The 16,709-nt window shown below is 35.5% G+C and overlaps 1 protein-coding gene, 9 non-coding genes and 2 pseudogenes across 10 annotated transcripts; 11 read left to right on the forward strand and 1 right to left on the reverse strand.

Moving 5' to 3' along the window:
* Positions 1–4,502: 4,502 nt before the first annotated feature.
* Positions 4,503–7,229, reverse strand: LOC111513895 (uncharacterized). The gene is made up of 2 exons (XM_023170115.2): positions 6,913–7,229; positions 4,503–5,080 (listed from the first exon to the last, which is right to left on the reverse strand). Exons 1-2 carry the CDS (start codon positions 7,124–7,126, stop codon positions 4,524–4,526), a joined length of 771 nt encoding a protein of 256 aa, XP_023025883.2. The 5' UTR covers positions 7,127–7,229; the 3' UTR covers positions 4,503–4,523.
* Positions 7,230–9,805: 2,576 nt separating this feature from the next.
* On the forward strand, positions 9,806–9,925 carry LOC141484071 (5S ribosomal RNA). Its single transcript, XR_012466445.1, has one exon. It is a non-coding gene; the product is annotated as a 5S ribosomal RNA (ribosomal RNA).
* A 505-nt stretch (positions 9,926–10,430) lies between these two features.
* Positions 10,431–10,550, forward strand: LOC141484036 (5S ribosomal RNA; annotated as a pseudogene).
* Positions 10,551–11,064: 514 nt separating this feature from the next.
* On the forward strand, positions 11,065–11,184 carry LOC141484081 (5S ribosomal RNA). Its single transcript, XR_012466455.1, has one exon. It is a non-coding gene; the product is annotated as a 5S ribosomal RNA (ribosomal RNA).
* A 506-nt stretch (positions 11,185–11,690) lies between these two features.
* On the forward strand, positions 11,691–11,810 carry LOC141484093 (5S ribosomal RNA). Its single transcript, XR_012466467.1, has one exon. It is a non-coding gene; the product is annotated as a 5S ribosomal RNA (ribosomal RNA).
* Positions 11,811–12,324: 514 nt separating this feature from the next.
* LOC141484024 (5S ribosomal RNA) lies at positions 12,325–12,444 on the forward strand. The gene has a single exon (XR_012466414.1). It is a non-coding gene; the product is annotated as a 5S ribosomal RNA (ribosomal RNA).
* A 503-nt stretch (positions 12,445–12,947) lies between these two features.
* On the forward strand, positions 12,948–13,067 carry LOC141484034 (5S ribosomal RNA). The gene has a single exon (XR_012466424.1). It is a non-coding gene; the product is annotated as a 5S ribosomal RNA (ribosomal RNA).
* A 504-nt stretch (positions 13,068–13,571) lies between these two features.
* On the forward strand, positions 13,572–13,691 carry LOC111510647 (5S ribosomal RNA). The gene has a single exon (XR_002722806.1). It is a non-coding gene; the product is annotated as a 5S ribosomal RNA (ribosomal RNA).
* A 526-nt stretch (positions 13,692–14,217) lies between these two features.
* On the forward strand, positions 14,218–14,337 carry LOC141484051 (5S ribosomal RNA). The gene has a single exon (XR_012466425.1). It is a non-coding gene; the product is annotated as a 5S ribosomal RNA (ribosomal RNA).
* Positions 14,338–14,843: 506 nt separating this feature from the next.
* Positions 14,844–14,963, forward strand: LOC141484033 (5S ribosomal RNA; annotated as a pseudogene).
* Positions 14,964–15,468: 505 nt separating this feature from the next.
* Positions 15,469–15,588, forward strand: LOC141484052 (5S ribosomal RNA). Its single transcript, XR_012466426.1, has one exon. It is a non-coding gene; the product is annotated as a 5S ribosomal RNA (ribosomal RNA).
* A 514-nt stretch (positions 15,589–16,102) lies between these two features.
* On the forward strand, positions 16,103–16,222 carry LOC141484053 (5S ribosomal RNA). Its single transcript, XR_012466427.1, has one exon. It is a non-coding gene; the product is annotated as a 5S ribosomal RNA (ribosomal RNA).
* The last annotated feature ends 487 nt before the right edge of the window (positions 16,223–16,709 follow it).

The raw sequence follows: 16,709 nt of genomic DNA on the forward strand, positions 1-16,709 counted from the left end.
ATAATTGCACGCGTTCTTTTGTGTAAGTGTTTTTTTATATATCTGAAATAATTTCATCCATATTTTTGTAATCAAGGATCAATTTCATTTTAAAAAATCTATATTTCCTCCAGAATAATGGACGAAAAAGAAGTTGAAAAATTGACTCGGTTGTTCGAAGAAGTTTCATCTGATCTGTTTGCTTTGTTTACCATTGTCAAAATCTACAAAAAATGTTACAATAGATAATTGGTTCACTTCTGTTGTAGTGGCCAATAACTTACTAAAAAATCATCAACTGACAATTGTGGGAGGGAAAACTTAAAAAAATAAGAGGCAAATTCCCAATGATTTTTTTACTAAACGACCAGAAAAGTGGAGCATGTTTGGTTTTACAGAAGATATGACTATCGTTTCATTTATACTGAAAAAAAAATAAGCAGGTTATTTCATTATCAACCCTTCTGATGATTCTTCTATTGATGAGGCATCTGGTGCAGAGGCGAAACCATAGATAATTACTTTTTACAATTCGACCAAAGGCGGAGTTGATACAGTTGACCAACTTTCTGCAAAATATAATGTTTCGAGAAATACACGTAGGTGGCCCATGGTAGTTATATATGGGCTCCTCAATGTTGCTGGTATAAACGCCATGGTTTTATATACAGAGGTAATTCAAATGGAAACAATTCAAATATCTGCCAAGAGAAATTCGACAGCTTGCAGCTAGAATTAGTGCTACTGTGTTGGTTGAGCGTGTCGAAATCGAAAAAAATAAACGTGGAAGATGTGCCTTCTGTAAAAATCGGAAAACAAGATATACATGCCGGTTGTGTAAAAAATATATATGCCTAGAACATTCTGTATCTGTTTGTCAAGCATGTACGGCAAATTTTCCGGAATAAATGTTATACATGGTGTTTAGTGCAACGATACCAAAAATGCATAAAGTTTTTATTTTAATTCGATTTTATTTTTTGTTTTGAAAATAGGACATTGTTTCCCGTTTTTTTCAAAACTATTTGTCCATATAAATGATTTATGTAACGCCTTATCAGAAATAAACATTTATTTAGAAAATTTGCTTTTTTCTCCTCTTGGGTATATCAGATCCAATGCGTTTTTTGATATACAAATTAATGACGCGTCTCCTGCAGGGTTAAGAGGTTAGCAAAAATGACACTGAGTATAATCTGGGTAAAAATACGAATGTAAAAGTATAAAATATAGCTATAGAGTGTGAAAGTATAAAGTTTTGCACTTTTACATTCATTGATTCATTTAGGAACTCACAGTCGATAGTACAGAGATGCTGGTATGCCAACGAAAAGTTGGTAGTTCTGAATTTGGCAAGTTTTTTATGTCAACAACATCGACAGCTACGGTCTTTAGCTTGGTATTCTCAGTATTATGGTTATAACTCTGTGAGCCATCGAAAGCTTATTTGCAATCCCGTCAACCGTAGTGTAGTAGAATCAATCCAACTTCAATTAGAAAAAAATCTTGTTGAAAATGGGTCAGAACTCACTATCTTCAGATCTGTTCAAAATTCAGATCTCTGCAGTTTGAAAGGTAGCCCTCTTCCCCTCCCAACAAAATGTCAGTGACTTTGTTCAACCAATTCAAACTTTAAGTAATCAATTAAGAATAAATTATAGTCGAAAAAAGTTTTTATCAACTGCAATTTGCATGATAGTGAAGATGCTGCTTTTTTCTGATTGATTTAGCCGTTACTTGATGGAGATTCATAGTAATTTCATAAACTACACGTCACAATTTGATCTCCTTAAACTTTATTTGAAAAATATATCACGACATGTTTCGCTAACACAGTAACCCAAATAAAGTTTGAGGAGATCAATCGGATCCTTCCTCAAAAAATTTTTAATTTGCTTGATTTTATCAAATTAACTCATTTCCTGATCTGGTTCTGTACCTTTAATAGTAGATTTTGGTACACTCAGCTAGTGTAGTTACGTTGATTGTTCATGGCTATACTGTTCAGTACTATGCTCAGTTTTCTGTATAGTCTTGGAGCCTTTTCAAAGTGACATGATCCATCACCTTACTCATAGATGGCCAGTGGTTTTAAGAGAATATGGGTTGTTTGTTAACTTCTAAGATCATGATCATTGTGACTTACTTGAAATGACACCGGGGTGACTCAATGAGGTTGTCATGGTTTGGTTTGGGCTGAAGCCTTTCTTGTAACAAGACTTCTGATAATGCTTTCGATCTCTTGTACTCTAGTACCTACTAAACAAGTTTTGGAATCAGGTGAATCCTGTGATGTTGAGTTTGAAAATAATTTTCAATGTTTAAGGTCGGTCAGTAGTCGGTCGGTTCGACGTTGGTGCCTTATTCACTCACTCAATTGACCGCCGTGTTAGTCGGTGGTTTAAGCCGCAGGCTGAACGTTCGATTTTCACTTGCTATCGTCCAACCCGTGTTAGGAATCACACGTTAAAAGGTAAGATCTCGTTAGTCCTTAGTCCGCACAAGTTTCGACTTCTGAGGGTTGTTGTTCGCAGGTGTGGCACAGCTGCCAAGATAACACAGGATGTCCTATGGATATCCGTTTTATTTCTATTTCAGGTTAACGGAAAAACATTATAAACATATTTTTTCAACTTTCCAGACAATGCCAATTTTTATTAGTTCCTGTATCATTGTCAAAAAGTATTTTTAATATAAATTAATTTTCGATTCTTTGATAACTGTCAACTGAATATCGCAAATGCACGTTCTTGTAAACTCCTCTGAAATCTAAGAAATAATTGCCACAGGTTGTCGATATTTGGGACATTTCTTCAAAAAAATTTAATTATAATGTACAGGCAACATTAATGGTGCGCCTACAATTTCCATCTGTATTTAGATCAAAGACTTACAGAAATAATTCAAAGACTAAGAAAAATAATACAGGAACAAATAAAATTAATGAAACAAGTTGACACGAAACAAAACTGAATGTAAATATTTATAATATGTATTGGAACCTAATATGAGCCAAAAATTCTCAATTTTTCCCATAGTTGAAGCATATTTTCGAAAAAGGTATTTCCGCTTTTGTCATCTGTGCCTGAGACGATCAAATATTCATTCCAAATGAAAATTAAACAATTATTCAACGGGGTAATGAAGGAGAAAAGTTGTATAATGTCATATTTTACCTTTTTTATTAAGCAATAAACGATTGCAATTCACATATTTTTTATTCAACACATCTTTTTCCATATCATCGCACTTTTTTCTATCCCTTTTCATTCACTTATAGCCAAGTTTCTTGAAATTAGATCACATGCAAACTCAACCTAACCTAACCCGACCTAATCTAATTTTAAAAAACTATATATCCACAACATCTAACCTGACCTCCAAATTCTAAAAGGAACGTATTCTCGAATATTTACTTTTGTAAAAACTATGTTTCCTCAACATCTAACCTGACTGACCTTCGAATTCTAAAAGGAACGTATATTCGGGGTCATACCTCCGTTTCTGCTATTTTTCTGCGTTTTCATCCTTTCACAAGCTAAAAAATAAACACAGCTAAATCAAGAGAGAATCTACTTGTTCATTTGCTCCTACCTGTCTCCTGGCGTGCGAAATAGACATCTTGAGACTTGTTATGAAAACATCTGGGAGTTATGACGTACGGCGTGAAGACTAATAGAGAAGTTATGAAGGTCGAGGTAGAATGAAGATGAGTACAATTCTTGAGACTTCGCTCTGGCAATTTAATTTGGAAAAGTTACATAAGAAGTTTTGCCACTTGAAAAGCCCCAGGCTAGCATCAAATCCCGAGCGCTGGCAATCTTACCCAGAAAGGGACTAGCAGCGATGACTAACATCAACAACGCTTTTCCCTGACTACAAAGAGGCACCGATCAAGAAACCTAACAAGGTGGCTGATCGCCTCATTTTGAAACGACTAGAGAATGCACGAGTGGTCAACTATGCTATTGCAGGTTTCAACCTGGAAAAAAGGTTATCATACAAGAGCAATGTTCTTTGACGTCTCTAATGCTTTCGACACAGTTTGACATGATGGACTCGTGGCAAGATGACCAATTTTGGTTGCACGAGCAATCAAAATAGCAAATAGAAGATGCCAAATGCAGGGTACGATAAGAACTTCACACCAGGAGATTGCTGGAAGCTGGAGTCCCCCAGGGTGCCGTTCTTTCACTTTAAATTTCGGTGTACATAGCAGACGTTCCAAAGCCGGAGAACAGCTTCAACAAGCTGGCACAGACCTGTCAGCCAAATCCGAAAATCACGCAGCACTCACAAAGTCCTGTAACAGCAAGCGAACAAACGAGAGGAATGGGCCAATCTCTGGACCAGAAAGACACCGTCGTCTTCAACAAACAGGGGATTCATGGACAAACGAAGTGAGATGTCTTATGGTCACCCTAGGCAGACAACTTATATTTAAGTCCCATCCAGAAGATGTATTTTTGATTGATTGAAGTAGTTAAATTACAAGGCTATTATCTAAAAAAAAAAGACGTGACGATGTATAGAACTGAATTTATTCATACAATATCACTATTATCAGACAAAGTGGGCGTAAGTGGTTCTCTGATGGAATCTAAACTATGGTCTTCTTCTATGTTCAAAGCGGAAGATGTTTCTCCTTCAAACTGCGTAACACCATTTTGAAGTGAGAGCTGAGCGATATGAATAACTTGCATTATTTCCATTTTAACATCGAAGCGTTTATCTTCTGGTATTTTCTTCAAGGGCTTCAACAAAGATAAAAGAAACATACGGTCACAATCTTCTTCTAAATGGACTTCAGCTTCCTTTGTAGATGCCAGTGGGTCGTTAGGATTCTCAGGCGTTGTATCACGGCAAAAGTTTCCATTTGGAATAGAAGTAAATTGTGGTTCTTGTTTCACAACTCGTCTAGTTTCAGCTATTGAAGATTTCATTTTTGCTCTTCTGTTGTCAGGTTTAACAACATCTTTTAAGAAAGACAACTGTTTGAAATACAAATAGGTACTTCTTCTGGGACCGACTCCCTTGTACTTCATTAATTCTCTTGTGAAACAATCTCGAACATTTTTCCATCTTTTTTGTAGCAGTCTTGCTGAAAAAAAGACATTCAGAGATGAAGCTTGATACATTTTCGGAAGTCTTATTATAGATATTAGATACTATTCAAGGAAACCTTCCATTAAACGTTTTTTGTTTTCAAGGACAGAACACAAGCAGTACAGGAAAAGCCTGAAGGCCCTTCAAGAGCCGTGCCTGTGCTAAAGTATCGCACAGCAAATTCTCAATCAGGACTTCTTGAAATTTCTTTAGAGATTGAAACCTGCAAACTAATATTGGAAACTGAATATTTTTTTCAAATATAATACACACAAACGTAGGTCCTTATTGCAAAAGAAGTTTCTATTATGGTAACGGAACGAATAAATATCAACATACATTTTCGAGTAGGAAAACAAATTGAAACGAAATATAATTTTCAATTAATGAATTGGTTAATGCCGTGAATTTTCTCACATTTTGAATTTTAATAGCCTTAGATCCATACTTGAGTCGTAGATCCAGACTTGAGTTGTAGATCCAGACTTAAGTCGTCGAATTTAATCTTGGATTTTTCTGATAAAAATAATATCTGTCGCATCCTTACGTTTGACCCCAAGTAGGAACTTGTGCGAGTTAAGGATTACCGAAGTATATTACATTTCAAAGTGTGATTTCTAGCACAGGTAAGACAATACACATAATGAACATCGATTATCCCACAGTTGGGATTTGACCAACGTTAACATAGTGGATGATGTATGAATAAAACGTAATAGGTTTAGCATATATTTGTATTCTGATTTTTACGAAAAAATAATCAATTTTATTTTCTTCATAGATATCCTCAAGTAGTTTTTGTAAAAATGTGGCATTTTGGTTCTCCCAACCATGTCACCTTCTCCTATCCAACTGAATTCTATAACATCCCCGTGCGTCTATCTGAATGCGATAAATTCAAAAACTACCGAATGGTTTATTTATTATACGGTTTCTGTAATAGGGGGAGTGATTCAACAAGAAGGTTTATGTGAATAATTCATTATTGTTTTGTGTGAATTGGTTGTAATATGATGATGCTATACGTGCGAAGCCGTGGCGAAAGTGTCTGAGATAATTTTATTTTTACATATTGTATTACATAAATATCAGGTATATACCATAAAAGACAAAACGGGGACTGTATTAGAGAACGCAGGAGTTTAATGTCAAATATATGTGCTAGATTTCCATCTCTTTTGTTCCAGTCTGGTGTGGTGAATATTTTTCTTTAGCACACAAAAATATATTTTTTTCATGTTGTGTTCAGTATTCAGTTGCGTTTAGACTTTTGACAGTCGACTGGAGTCAAATCGAAATAATTTTTCTCAACAAATACTGTATAATTTTTTTTGGAAATAAAGGTTTTGGCTTATTTCTACTTCTCCATCTTGATACAAAAAATGTGGGAATCTCCCAAAAAAGGAAGGAAGCAATCAATTTCAGAAAAGTAATTCTATACAAAGATGTGTAGATCATGCAAAGAAGTAACTTTCAGACACGAACTAGAAAAAAAAGCCCTCTCGAAACACCTACTTATTATCATCATTATTTTATTTTGATAATTTTAAAACATCGAAAGCATCAATCGAATTTGATTGTTCAAGTAAATCCGAAGTGAATCACTCATTGAATTGATCTGACCGTTACTTTGGTAAATTTCATATTTAACTCAAAGTATGTACTATAATTTCCTGAACGATTTTCACTAACAGTAGGTTTATAAGACATCAACTCATGTTTCGCTAACTCAAGCAGAATAAAAAAATCTATCCTGCTCAAGGAAGCTGCTTAATCCGAGCCTGTATACAGACTTGGTCGTGGTCGCTAGTTAACTGCCGTACTCACTAAATATTTCCCGTTCTGCCTCCGTGACTGGTGTCGATATATTACTTTTGGCCAAAAACAAATAGGTCAGTTCCTCCCAACATTCCCTTCTTCTCTTTTTATCGCTATAATCATCACACGAGGGATCCCAGATGGCTGGTCGAAGTTGAACCTCCCTTATGAAATGTTTTGTATTGAGATCGCGAGAGAAATCGTTACTAGCTTCGGTAGACATTTTTCACGACGCCTTATCAAAGCCGCGCGGCAATCGCACTACTATTAATCTGTGCTACTAGTTCATTGTTCATTCCCTGTTGCCTCGCGCCTTCGCTTCTTGATCGCTTGTTGTTCATGTGACGTATTACGACTCGTCACGAACTTAAGCGAAGAAGGTCATTGTAGACAGCGGCGGAATCGGTACAGCAACCAACTGGTGCTGGTGCGCCGTTTCGAATTCGAAATGATGAAATTTTGCAACAAGAACGAAAGAGCAGAGTCAGCGTACCTAACGCTTGAAAATTTGACACGTTACTTTGCATCATCACAGCATACCTAAATTGTTAGGTATGCTGTGGCATCATACATCATACTACGTAGGTTTAAAAACAGCAACGAAACGGTGAATCAATTTCGGTTTCTTTTTTTCAATGCGATACGTACTACTGACCATCCCACCAGCACCTTAAATGTTGGTTCACTCCAGCTGGAAAGTTTATATAATCTTTTAAATTGCGCAAAAATAGAGGCAAAAATAAATCCTCCTCTATTCCTCCCGAAACCAATTTGGTGTCGATCACGATTAACACCACAATGGAATATGTCCGATGACGTTTGATGTTGTAGGTTTCAGTCCACCCCTGATCGAAGAAGAATTTTTTCAAATCTAACATTTTTCCATATAGTGTTTTCACAATTTGTAATTGACTATGAAAAATCTATTGATAATTCGATATCATTGAAAAATAATATCAGTAAGATTTTCTGTGACGAAATGGTGATGTAAATAATATTTTGAATGACGGACTGGTTGGACAAAGTATTAGAAAAATCGTAAAAATGAAAAACAACCTGTTTTTCAGCAACGTTTCGAAGTTTATTATTTCGATCTAAAGGACGCTGCAAAATTATTTCCTATAACATAATAGTTTATACCTACTTCCAAAATATATTCTCGTAGGTATGTGTGAATAGGTTTGATACAATAAAGATTTTCATTTACTTACGATTTTCTTTGATAAAACAGTCTGAACATTCGGAACTCCACAATTTGAAAAGTGTTGTGGTATTACGGCCATTGCTTTTTTCCCTGTCTCTGTCATGGTCTGATATCCTAATTTTCAAATATTCTCTAGCTTGACCTACGTAAAATTTTGAAAAGATATTACAATATTTCTTGTAAACTGAGTTGGAATGCAAGTTTTTAGGAAATAATCCTTTTTTACGAGAAATATTTGATTGATTTGAAATTTTTATGGCGATAGTTTGGGTCCGCAATTGAGAGTAGAGGTACTCTTGGTTTTAAATTATTGTTTATATCAATTTCGTGTCGGAATATGTGTTGTAAACCAATATTTGGTTATCAGTTCTGTGAATTTTAATGTCTGAAAAATATTTCTCATCATCATTTCTGAAGAAAATTTTAGTTTCGGATAAAACTTATAAAGTACTTCCAGAACTTCAGATTGTTTGAAATTACAGTAAAAATTATATCAACATGCCCCTTGAAAAATGGGACTGAATATATATTAATTGTTGAAGACAATTCTCCCGAAGTTCGGGCATAAATCGGTGAGATATGCTCAATTTTCAAACCATTTGTTTACAAAAACTCCATGCCATAGTTACGAATAATGAAAAATTACAGTATATTCGAAATTTTCCTAAGACTTCACATGAAATATCAATGTTTCACGCCCGACTACCGGTCGGTAGCCGGACGGTTCGACATGGATGCATTGTTCAGTCTCTTAATCGACCGATGTGTGAGTCGGTGGTTCAAGCCGCAGGCTGAACGATCTATTTTCACTTGTTGTCGTCCAACTCGTGCTGAGGTTTGTTGTTAGTAGGAAAAACATATTAACACATGATGGAGATATTTTTTTGTCATTGACGTCTCCAATTCATTGAAACGCTTTATGCCCATTTTTCAAAAAGATCACTGTAATGATATAATGAGAATCTAGAACACTCTTTCTCACTTAGTTTTTACTATGTTAACATTTTATTATACGTTTTTGAACGCCTTTCTTAAAAAAAATAACAAGCAAATTTCAATAGTACAATTCTCTTTTATCTTCTCATTGAAATAGAAAAAAATAGAAATGCTGTCCCTGAATAATGCTTCATGTGAATCAATAACTTACTATTGAGAATCCTTGCAATAAGTTTGTTTTATTTTTATGAATAAATAAAGTATGTTCATCCAATCCTCTATACAATGTGATATTACCAGAACATTCCGTTCAGGTGGAGGTAATTAAAGTATATTTTTTGCAAGTTTCAGTACATGTAGATATATGACAATTAGTTCTTCCCTTGTAAGTTGTTTGAAAAAATTACATTATTCAATTTTAGCCGGTGAATAGGACATTCACCCGCTATTTGTTTAAAATCTCTTTTTCCGTTAACAAGTTGTCGCACCTCTACGAAAGACAACCCTCAGAAGTCGAAACTTGTGCGAGCTAAGGACTAACGAGGTCTTACCTTTTAACGTGTGATTCCTAACATTTAGTTTTTTAAACTATGTACCGAAGTGTAAATAATTTTTCTCTTAATATCAATTCGTTGCTAAATGTGAATAATACTGGAAATTGAAGTAGTAATAAGTCATTCAAAATAAAAAAAAAACTTCTCCTAAAAGCCCTTCATTTTCTGTACCGTTTATTCATATTCGTGAAAGAATATAACGTTTACATGCAACGGCCATACCACGTTGAAAAATGCCAGTTCTCGTCCGATCACTGAAGCCAAGCAACGTCGGGCGCGGTTAGTACTTGGATGGGTGACCGCTTGGGAACACCGCGTGTCGTTGTTTTTTTTTATTTCAAGAGGAAGTGTCTTTTGATTTCTACTATTTCAGTGATGATAACAACTGATCTTCATTTTCCTTTTAGAGTCTAGCTTCCTTTTCACCTAGTCCAGGGAAAATGAGTTTACGTTGAATCATTGTCGTTTAATGTCACAACTATTAATTTCATGAAAAACTGAAATTGTACTCATCTGAGCTTTATTTTCTTCGTCCCAGTGTTTGAAGAGATTCGCCATCGTTTTGCCGAAAACTCTCGACCTGAGAGGTGAAATTGACCCAGTTCTGTAGATGGGGCACAAATCGAAATATATCGCTGGTATTTTATTTAGATCTTCAATTTGTGGACCAAAGTGTAAACAATCTATCACTTTATATCAATTTATTGCCGAATGTAAATAACATTGAAAATTGAAGTAGTAATAAGTCTTTTAAAATAAAAAAAAAATTCTCCTAAAAGCCCTTCCTTTTCTGTACCGTTTATTCATATTCGTGGAAGAATATAACATTTACATGTAACGGCCATACCACGTTGAAAAATGCCAGTTCTCGTCCGATCACTGAAGCCAAGCAACGTCGGGCGCGGTTAGTACTTGGATGGGTGACCGCTTGGGAACACCGCGTGTCGTTGTTTTTTTTTATTTCTAGAAAAATTATCTTTTAATTTCTACTATTTCAATGATGATAAGAACTGTTCTTCATTTTACTTTTAGAAGCTAGCTTCCTTTTCATCTAGTCCAGGGAAAATGAGTTCATCTTGAATCATTGTCGTTTATTGTCACAACTATTGATTTCATTTAAAACTGAAATTGTACTTATATGAGCTTATTTGAGCTTCATTTTCTTTGCCCCAGTGTTTGAAGAGATTCGCTATTGTTTTTCCGAAAACTCTCGACCTGAGAGGTGAAATTGACCCAATTCTGTAGATGGGGCACAAATCGAAATATATCGCTGGTATTTCATTTAGATCTTCAATTTGTGGACCAAAGTGTAAAAAATCTTTCACTTTATATCAATTTATTGCCAAATGTAAATAACATTGAAAATTGAAGTAGTAATAAGTCTTTCAAAATAAAAAAAGCTTCTTCTAAAAGCCCTTCCTTTTCTGTACCGTTTATTCATATTCGTGGAAGAATATAACGTTTATATGCAACGGCCATACCACGTTGAAAAATGCCAGTTCTCGTCCGATCACTGAAGCCAAGCAACGTCGGGCGCGGTTAGTACTTGGATGGGTGACCGCTTGGGAACACCGCGTGTCGTTGTTTCTTTTTAATTTCAAGAAGAAGTGTCTTTCGATTTCTACTATTTCAGTGATGATAACAACTGATCTTCATTTTCCTTTTGGAGTCTAGCTTCCTTTTCACCCAGTCCAGAGGAAAATGAGTTCACGTTGAGTCATTGTCGTTTAATGTCACAACTATTAATTTCATGAAAAACTGAAATTGTACTCATCTGAGCTTTATTTCCTTTGTCCCAGTGTTTGAAGAGATTCGCCATCGATTTGCCGAAAACTCTCGACCTGAGAGGTGAAATTGACCCAATTCTGTAGATGGGGCACAAATCGAAATATATCGCTCGTATTTTATTTAGATCTTCAATCTGTGGACCAAAGTGTATACAATCTTTCACTTTATATCAATTTATTGCCGAATGTAAATAACATTGAAAATTGAAGTAGTAATAAGTTTTTCAAAATAAAAAAAAATTCTCCTAAAAGCCCTTCCTTTTCTGTACCGTTTATTCATATTTGTGGAAGAATATAACGTTTACATGCAACGGCCATACCACGTTGAAAAATGCCAGTTCTCGTCCGATCACTGAAGCCAAGCAACGTCGGGCGCGGTTAGTACTTGGATGGGTGACCGCTTGGGAACACCGCGTGTCGTTGTTTTTTTTATTTCTAGAAAAATTATCTTTTAATTTCTACTATTTCAATGATGATAAGAACTGTTCTTCATTTTACTTTAAGAGTCTAGCTTCCTTTTCATCTAGTCCAGGGAAAATGAGTTCACCTTGAATCATTGTCGTTTATTGTCACAACTATTGATTTCATTTAAAACTGAAATTGTACTTATATGAGCTTATTTGAGCTTCATTTTCTTTGCCCCAGTGTTTGAAGAGATTCGCTATTGTTTTTCCGAAAACTCTCGACCTGATAGGTGAAATTGATCCAATTCTGTAGATGGGGCACAAATCGAAATATATCGCTGGTATTTCATTTAGATCTTCAATCTGTGGACCAAAGTGTAAAAAATCTTCCACTTTATATCAATTTATTGCCAAATGTAAATAACATAGAAAATTGAAGTAGTAATAAGTCTTTCAAAATAAAAAAAAGGTTCTCCTAAAATCCCTTTCTTTTCTGTACCGTTTATTCATATTCGTGGAAGAATATAACGTTTACATGCAACGGCCATACCACGTTGAAAAATGCCAGTTCTCGTCCGATCACTGAAGCCAAGCAACGTCGGGCGCGGTTAGTACTTGGATGGGTGACCGCTTGGGAACACCGCGTGTCGTTGTTTTTTTTATTTCAAGAAGAAGTGTCTTTCGATTTCTACTATTTCAGTGATGATAGCAACTGATCTTCATTTTACTTTTGGAGTCTAGCTTCCTTTTCACCCAGTCCAGAGGAAAATGAGTTCACGTTGAGTCATTGTCGTTTAATGTCACAACTATTAATTTCATGAAAAACTGAAATTGTACTCATCTGAGCTTTATTTTCTTTGTCCCAGTGTTTGAAGAGATTCGCCATCGTTTTGCCGAAAACTCTTGACCTGAGAGGTGAAATTGACCCAATTCTGTAGATGGGGCACAAATCGAAATATATCGCTCGTATTTTATTCAGATCTTCAATCTGTGGACCAAAGTGTAAACAATCTTTCACTTTATATCAATTTATTGCCGAATGTAAATAACATTGAAAATTGAAGTAGTAATAAGTTTTTCAAAATAAAAAAAATTCTCCTAGAAGCCCTTCTTTTTCTGTACCGTTTATTCATATTCGTGGAAGAATATAACGTTTACATGCAACGGCCATACCACGTTGAAAAATGCCAGTTCTCGTCCGATCACTGAAGCCAAGCAACGTCGGGCGCGGTTAGTACTTGGATGGGTGACCGCTTGGGAACACCGCGTGTCGTTGTTTCTTTTTTATTTCAAGAAGAAGTGTCTTTTGATTTCTACTATTTCAGTGATGATAACAACTGATCTTCATTTTCCTTTTGGAGTCTAGCTTCCTTTTCACCTAGTCCAGGGAAAATGAGTTTACGTTGAATCATTGTCGTTTAATGTCACAACTATTAATTTCATGAAAAACTGAAATTGTACTCATCTGAGCTTTATTTTCTTTGTCCCAGTGTTTGAAGAGATTCGCCAACGTTTTGCCGAAAACTCTCGACCTGAGAGGTGAAATTGACCCAATTCTGTAGATGGGGCACAAATCGAAATATATCGCCCGTATTTTATTCAGATCTTCAATCTGTGGACCAAAGTGTAAACAATCTTTCACTTTATATCAATTTATTGCCGAATGTAAATAACATTGAAAATTGAAGTAGTAATAAGTCTTTCAAAAAAAAAAAAATTCTCCTAAAAGCCCTTCCTTTTCTGTACCGTTTATTCATATTCGTGGAAGAATATAACGTTTACATGCAACGGCCATACCACGTTGAAAAATGCCAGTTCTCGTCCGATCACTGAAGCCAAGCAACGTCGGGCGCGGTTAGTACTTGGATGGGTGACCGCTTGGGAACACCGCGTGTCGTTGTTTTTTTTTCATTTCTAGAAAAATTATCTTTTAATTTCTACTATTTCAATGATGATAAAAACTGTTCTTCATTTTACTTTTAGAGACTAGCTTCCTTTTCATCTAGTCCAGGGAAAATGAGTTCACCTTGAATCATTGTCGTTTATTGTCACAACTATTGATTTCATGAAAAACTGAAAACAATTTCAGTACAAACTTATATAAGCTTATTTGAGCTTCATTTTCTTTGCCCCAGTGTTTGAGGAGATTTGCCATTGTTTTGCCGAAAACTCTCGACCTGAGAGGTGAAATTGACCCAATTCTGTAGATGGGGTACAAATCGAAATATATCGCTGGTATTTTATTTAGATCTTCAATCTGTGGATCAAAGGGTAAAAAATCTTTCACTTTATATCAATTTATTGCCAAATGTAAATAACATTGAAAATTGAAGTAGTAATAAGTCTTTCAAAATAAAAAAAGCTTCTCCTAAAATCCCTTTCTTTTCTGTACCGTTTATTCATATTCGTGAAAGAATATAACGTTTACATGCAACGGCCATACCACGTTGAAAAATGCCAGTTCTCGTCCGATCACTGAAGCCAAGCAACGTCGGGCGCGGTTAGTACTTGGATGGGTGACCGCTTGGGAACACCGCGTGTCGTTGTTTTTTTTTTATTTCAAGAGGAAGTGTCTTTTGATTTCTACTATTTCAGTGATGATAACAACTGATCTTCATTTTCCTTTTGGAGTCTAGCTTCCTTTTCACCTAGTCCAGGGAAAATGAGTTTACGTTGAATCATTGTCGTTCAATGTCACAACTATTAATTTCATGAAAAACTGAAATTGTACTCATCTGAGCTTTATTTTCTTTGTCCCAGTGTTTGAAGAGATTCGCCAACGTTTTGCCGAAAACTCTCGACCTGAGAGGTGAAATTGACCCAATTCTGTAGATGGGGCACAAATCGAAATATATCGCTCGTATTTTATTCAGATCTTCAATCTGTGGACCAAAGTGTAAACAATCTTTCACTTTATATCAATTTATTGCCGAATGTAAATAACATTGAAAATTGAAGTAGTAATAAGTCTTTCAAAATAAAAAAAAAATTCTCCTAAAAGCCCTTCCTTTTCTGTACCGTTTATATATATTCGTGGAAGAATATAACGTTTACATGCAACGGCCATACCACGTTGAAAAATGCCAGTTCTCGTCTGATCACTGAAGCCAAGCAACGTCGGGCGCGGTTAGTACTTGGATGGGTGACCGCTTGGGAACACCGCGTGTCGTTGTTTTTTTTTTATTTCAAGAGGAAGTGTCTTTTGATTTCTACTATTTCAGTGATGATAACAACTGATCTTCATTTTCCTTTTGGAGTCTAGCTTCCTTTTCACCCAGTCCAGAGGAAAATGAGTTCACGTTGAGTCATTGTCGTTTAATGTCACAACTATTAATTTCATGAAAAACTGAAATTGTACTCATCTGAGCTTTATTTCCTTTGTCCCAGTGTTTGAAGAGATTCGCCATCGATTTGCCGAAAACTCTCGACCTGAGAGGTGAAATTGACCCAATTCTGTAGATGGGGCACAAATCGAAATATATCGCTCGTATTTTATTTAGATCTTCAATCTGTGGACCAAAGTGTATACAATCTTTCACTTTATATCAATTTATTGCCGAATGTAAATAACATTGAAAATTGAAGTAGTAATAAGTTTTTCAAAATAAAAAAAATTCTCCTAAAAGCCCTTCCTTTTCTGTACCGTTTATTCATATTTGTGGAAGAATATAACGTTTACATGCAACGGCCATACCACGTTGAAAAATGCCAGTTCTCGTCCGATCACTGAAGCCAAGCAACGTCGGGCGCGGTTAGTACTTGGATGGGTGACCGCTTGGGAACACCGCGTGTCGTTGTTTTTTTTATTTCTAGAAAAATTATCTTTTAATTTCTACTATTTCAATGATGATAAGAACTGTTCTTCATTTTACTTTAAGAGTCTAGCTTCCTTTTCATCTAGTCCAGGGAAAATGAGTTCACCTTGAATCATTGTCGTTTATTGTCACAACTATTGATTTCATTTAAAACTGAAATTGTACTTATATGAGCTTATTTGAGCTTCATTTTCTTTGCCCCAGTGTTTGAAGAGATTCGCTATTGTTTTTCCGAAAACTCTCGACCTGATAGGTGAAATTGATCCAATTCTGTAGATGGGGCACAAATCGAAATATATCGCTGGTATTTCATTTAGATCTTCAATCTGTGGACCAAAGTGTAAAAAATCTTCCACTTTATATCAATTTATTGCCAAATGTAAATAACATAGAAAATTGAAGTAGTAATAAGTCTTTCAAAATAAAAAAAAGGTTCTCCTAAAATCCCTTTCTTTTCTGTACCGTTTATTCATATTCGTGGAAGAATATAACGTTTACATGCAACGGCCATACCACGTTGAAAAATGCCAGTTCTCGTCCGATCACTGAAGCCAAGCAACGTCGGGCGCGGTTAGTACTTGGATGGGTGACCGCTTGGGAACACCGCGTGTCGTTGTTTTTTTTATTTCAAGAAGAAGTGTCTTTCGATTTCTACTATTTCAGTGATGATAGCAACTGATCTTCATTTTACTTTTGGAGTCTAGCTTCCTTTTCACCCAGTCCAGAGGAAAATGAGTTCACGTTGAGTCATTGTCGTTTAATGTCACAACTATTAATTTCATGAAAAACTGAAATTGTACTCATCTGAGCTTTATTTTCTTTGTCCCAGTGTTTGAAGAGATTCGCCATCGTTTTGCCGAAAACTCTTGACCTGAGAGGTGAAATTGACCCAATTCTGTAGATGGGGCACAAATCGAAATATATCGCTCGTATTTTATTCAGATCTTCAATCTGTGGACCAAAGTGTAAACAATCTTTCACTTTATATCAATTTATTGCCGAATGTAAATAACATTGAAAATTGAAGTAGTAATAAGTTTTTCAAAATAAAAAAAATTCTCCTAAAAGCCCTTCTTTTTCTGTACCGTTTATTCATATTCGTGGAA

Source organism: Leptinotarsa decemlineata, unplaced genomic scaffold, assembly GCF_025532065.1.
Source record: "Leptinotarsa decemlineata unplaced genomic scaffold, Ldec_3_MD MMD2_tig00004307_RagTag_RagTag, whole genome shotgun sequence".
Taxonomy (NCBI): Eukaryota; Metazoa; Arthropoda; class Insecta; order Coleoptera; family Chrysomelidae; genus Leptinotarsa; species Leptinotarsa decemlineata.

Bases quoted from the DNA above. Each gene is read 5' to 3' on its own strand.
- LOC111513895 (XM_023170115.2), bottom strand. From the start codon at position 7,126: ATGTCTACCGAAGCTAGTAACGATTTCTCTCGCGATCTCAATACAAAA. The intron at 5,081-6,912 runs GTGAGTACGGCA...TCTTTTTTTCAG, and splicing joins GGCAGAACGGGAAATATTTA to CAAGACTGCTACAAAAAAGA.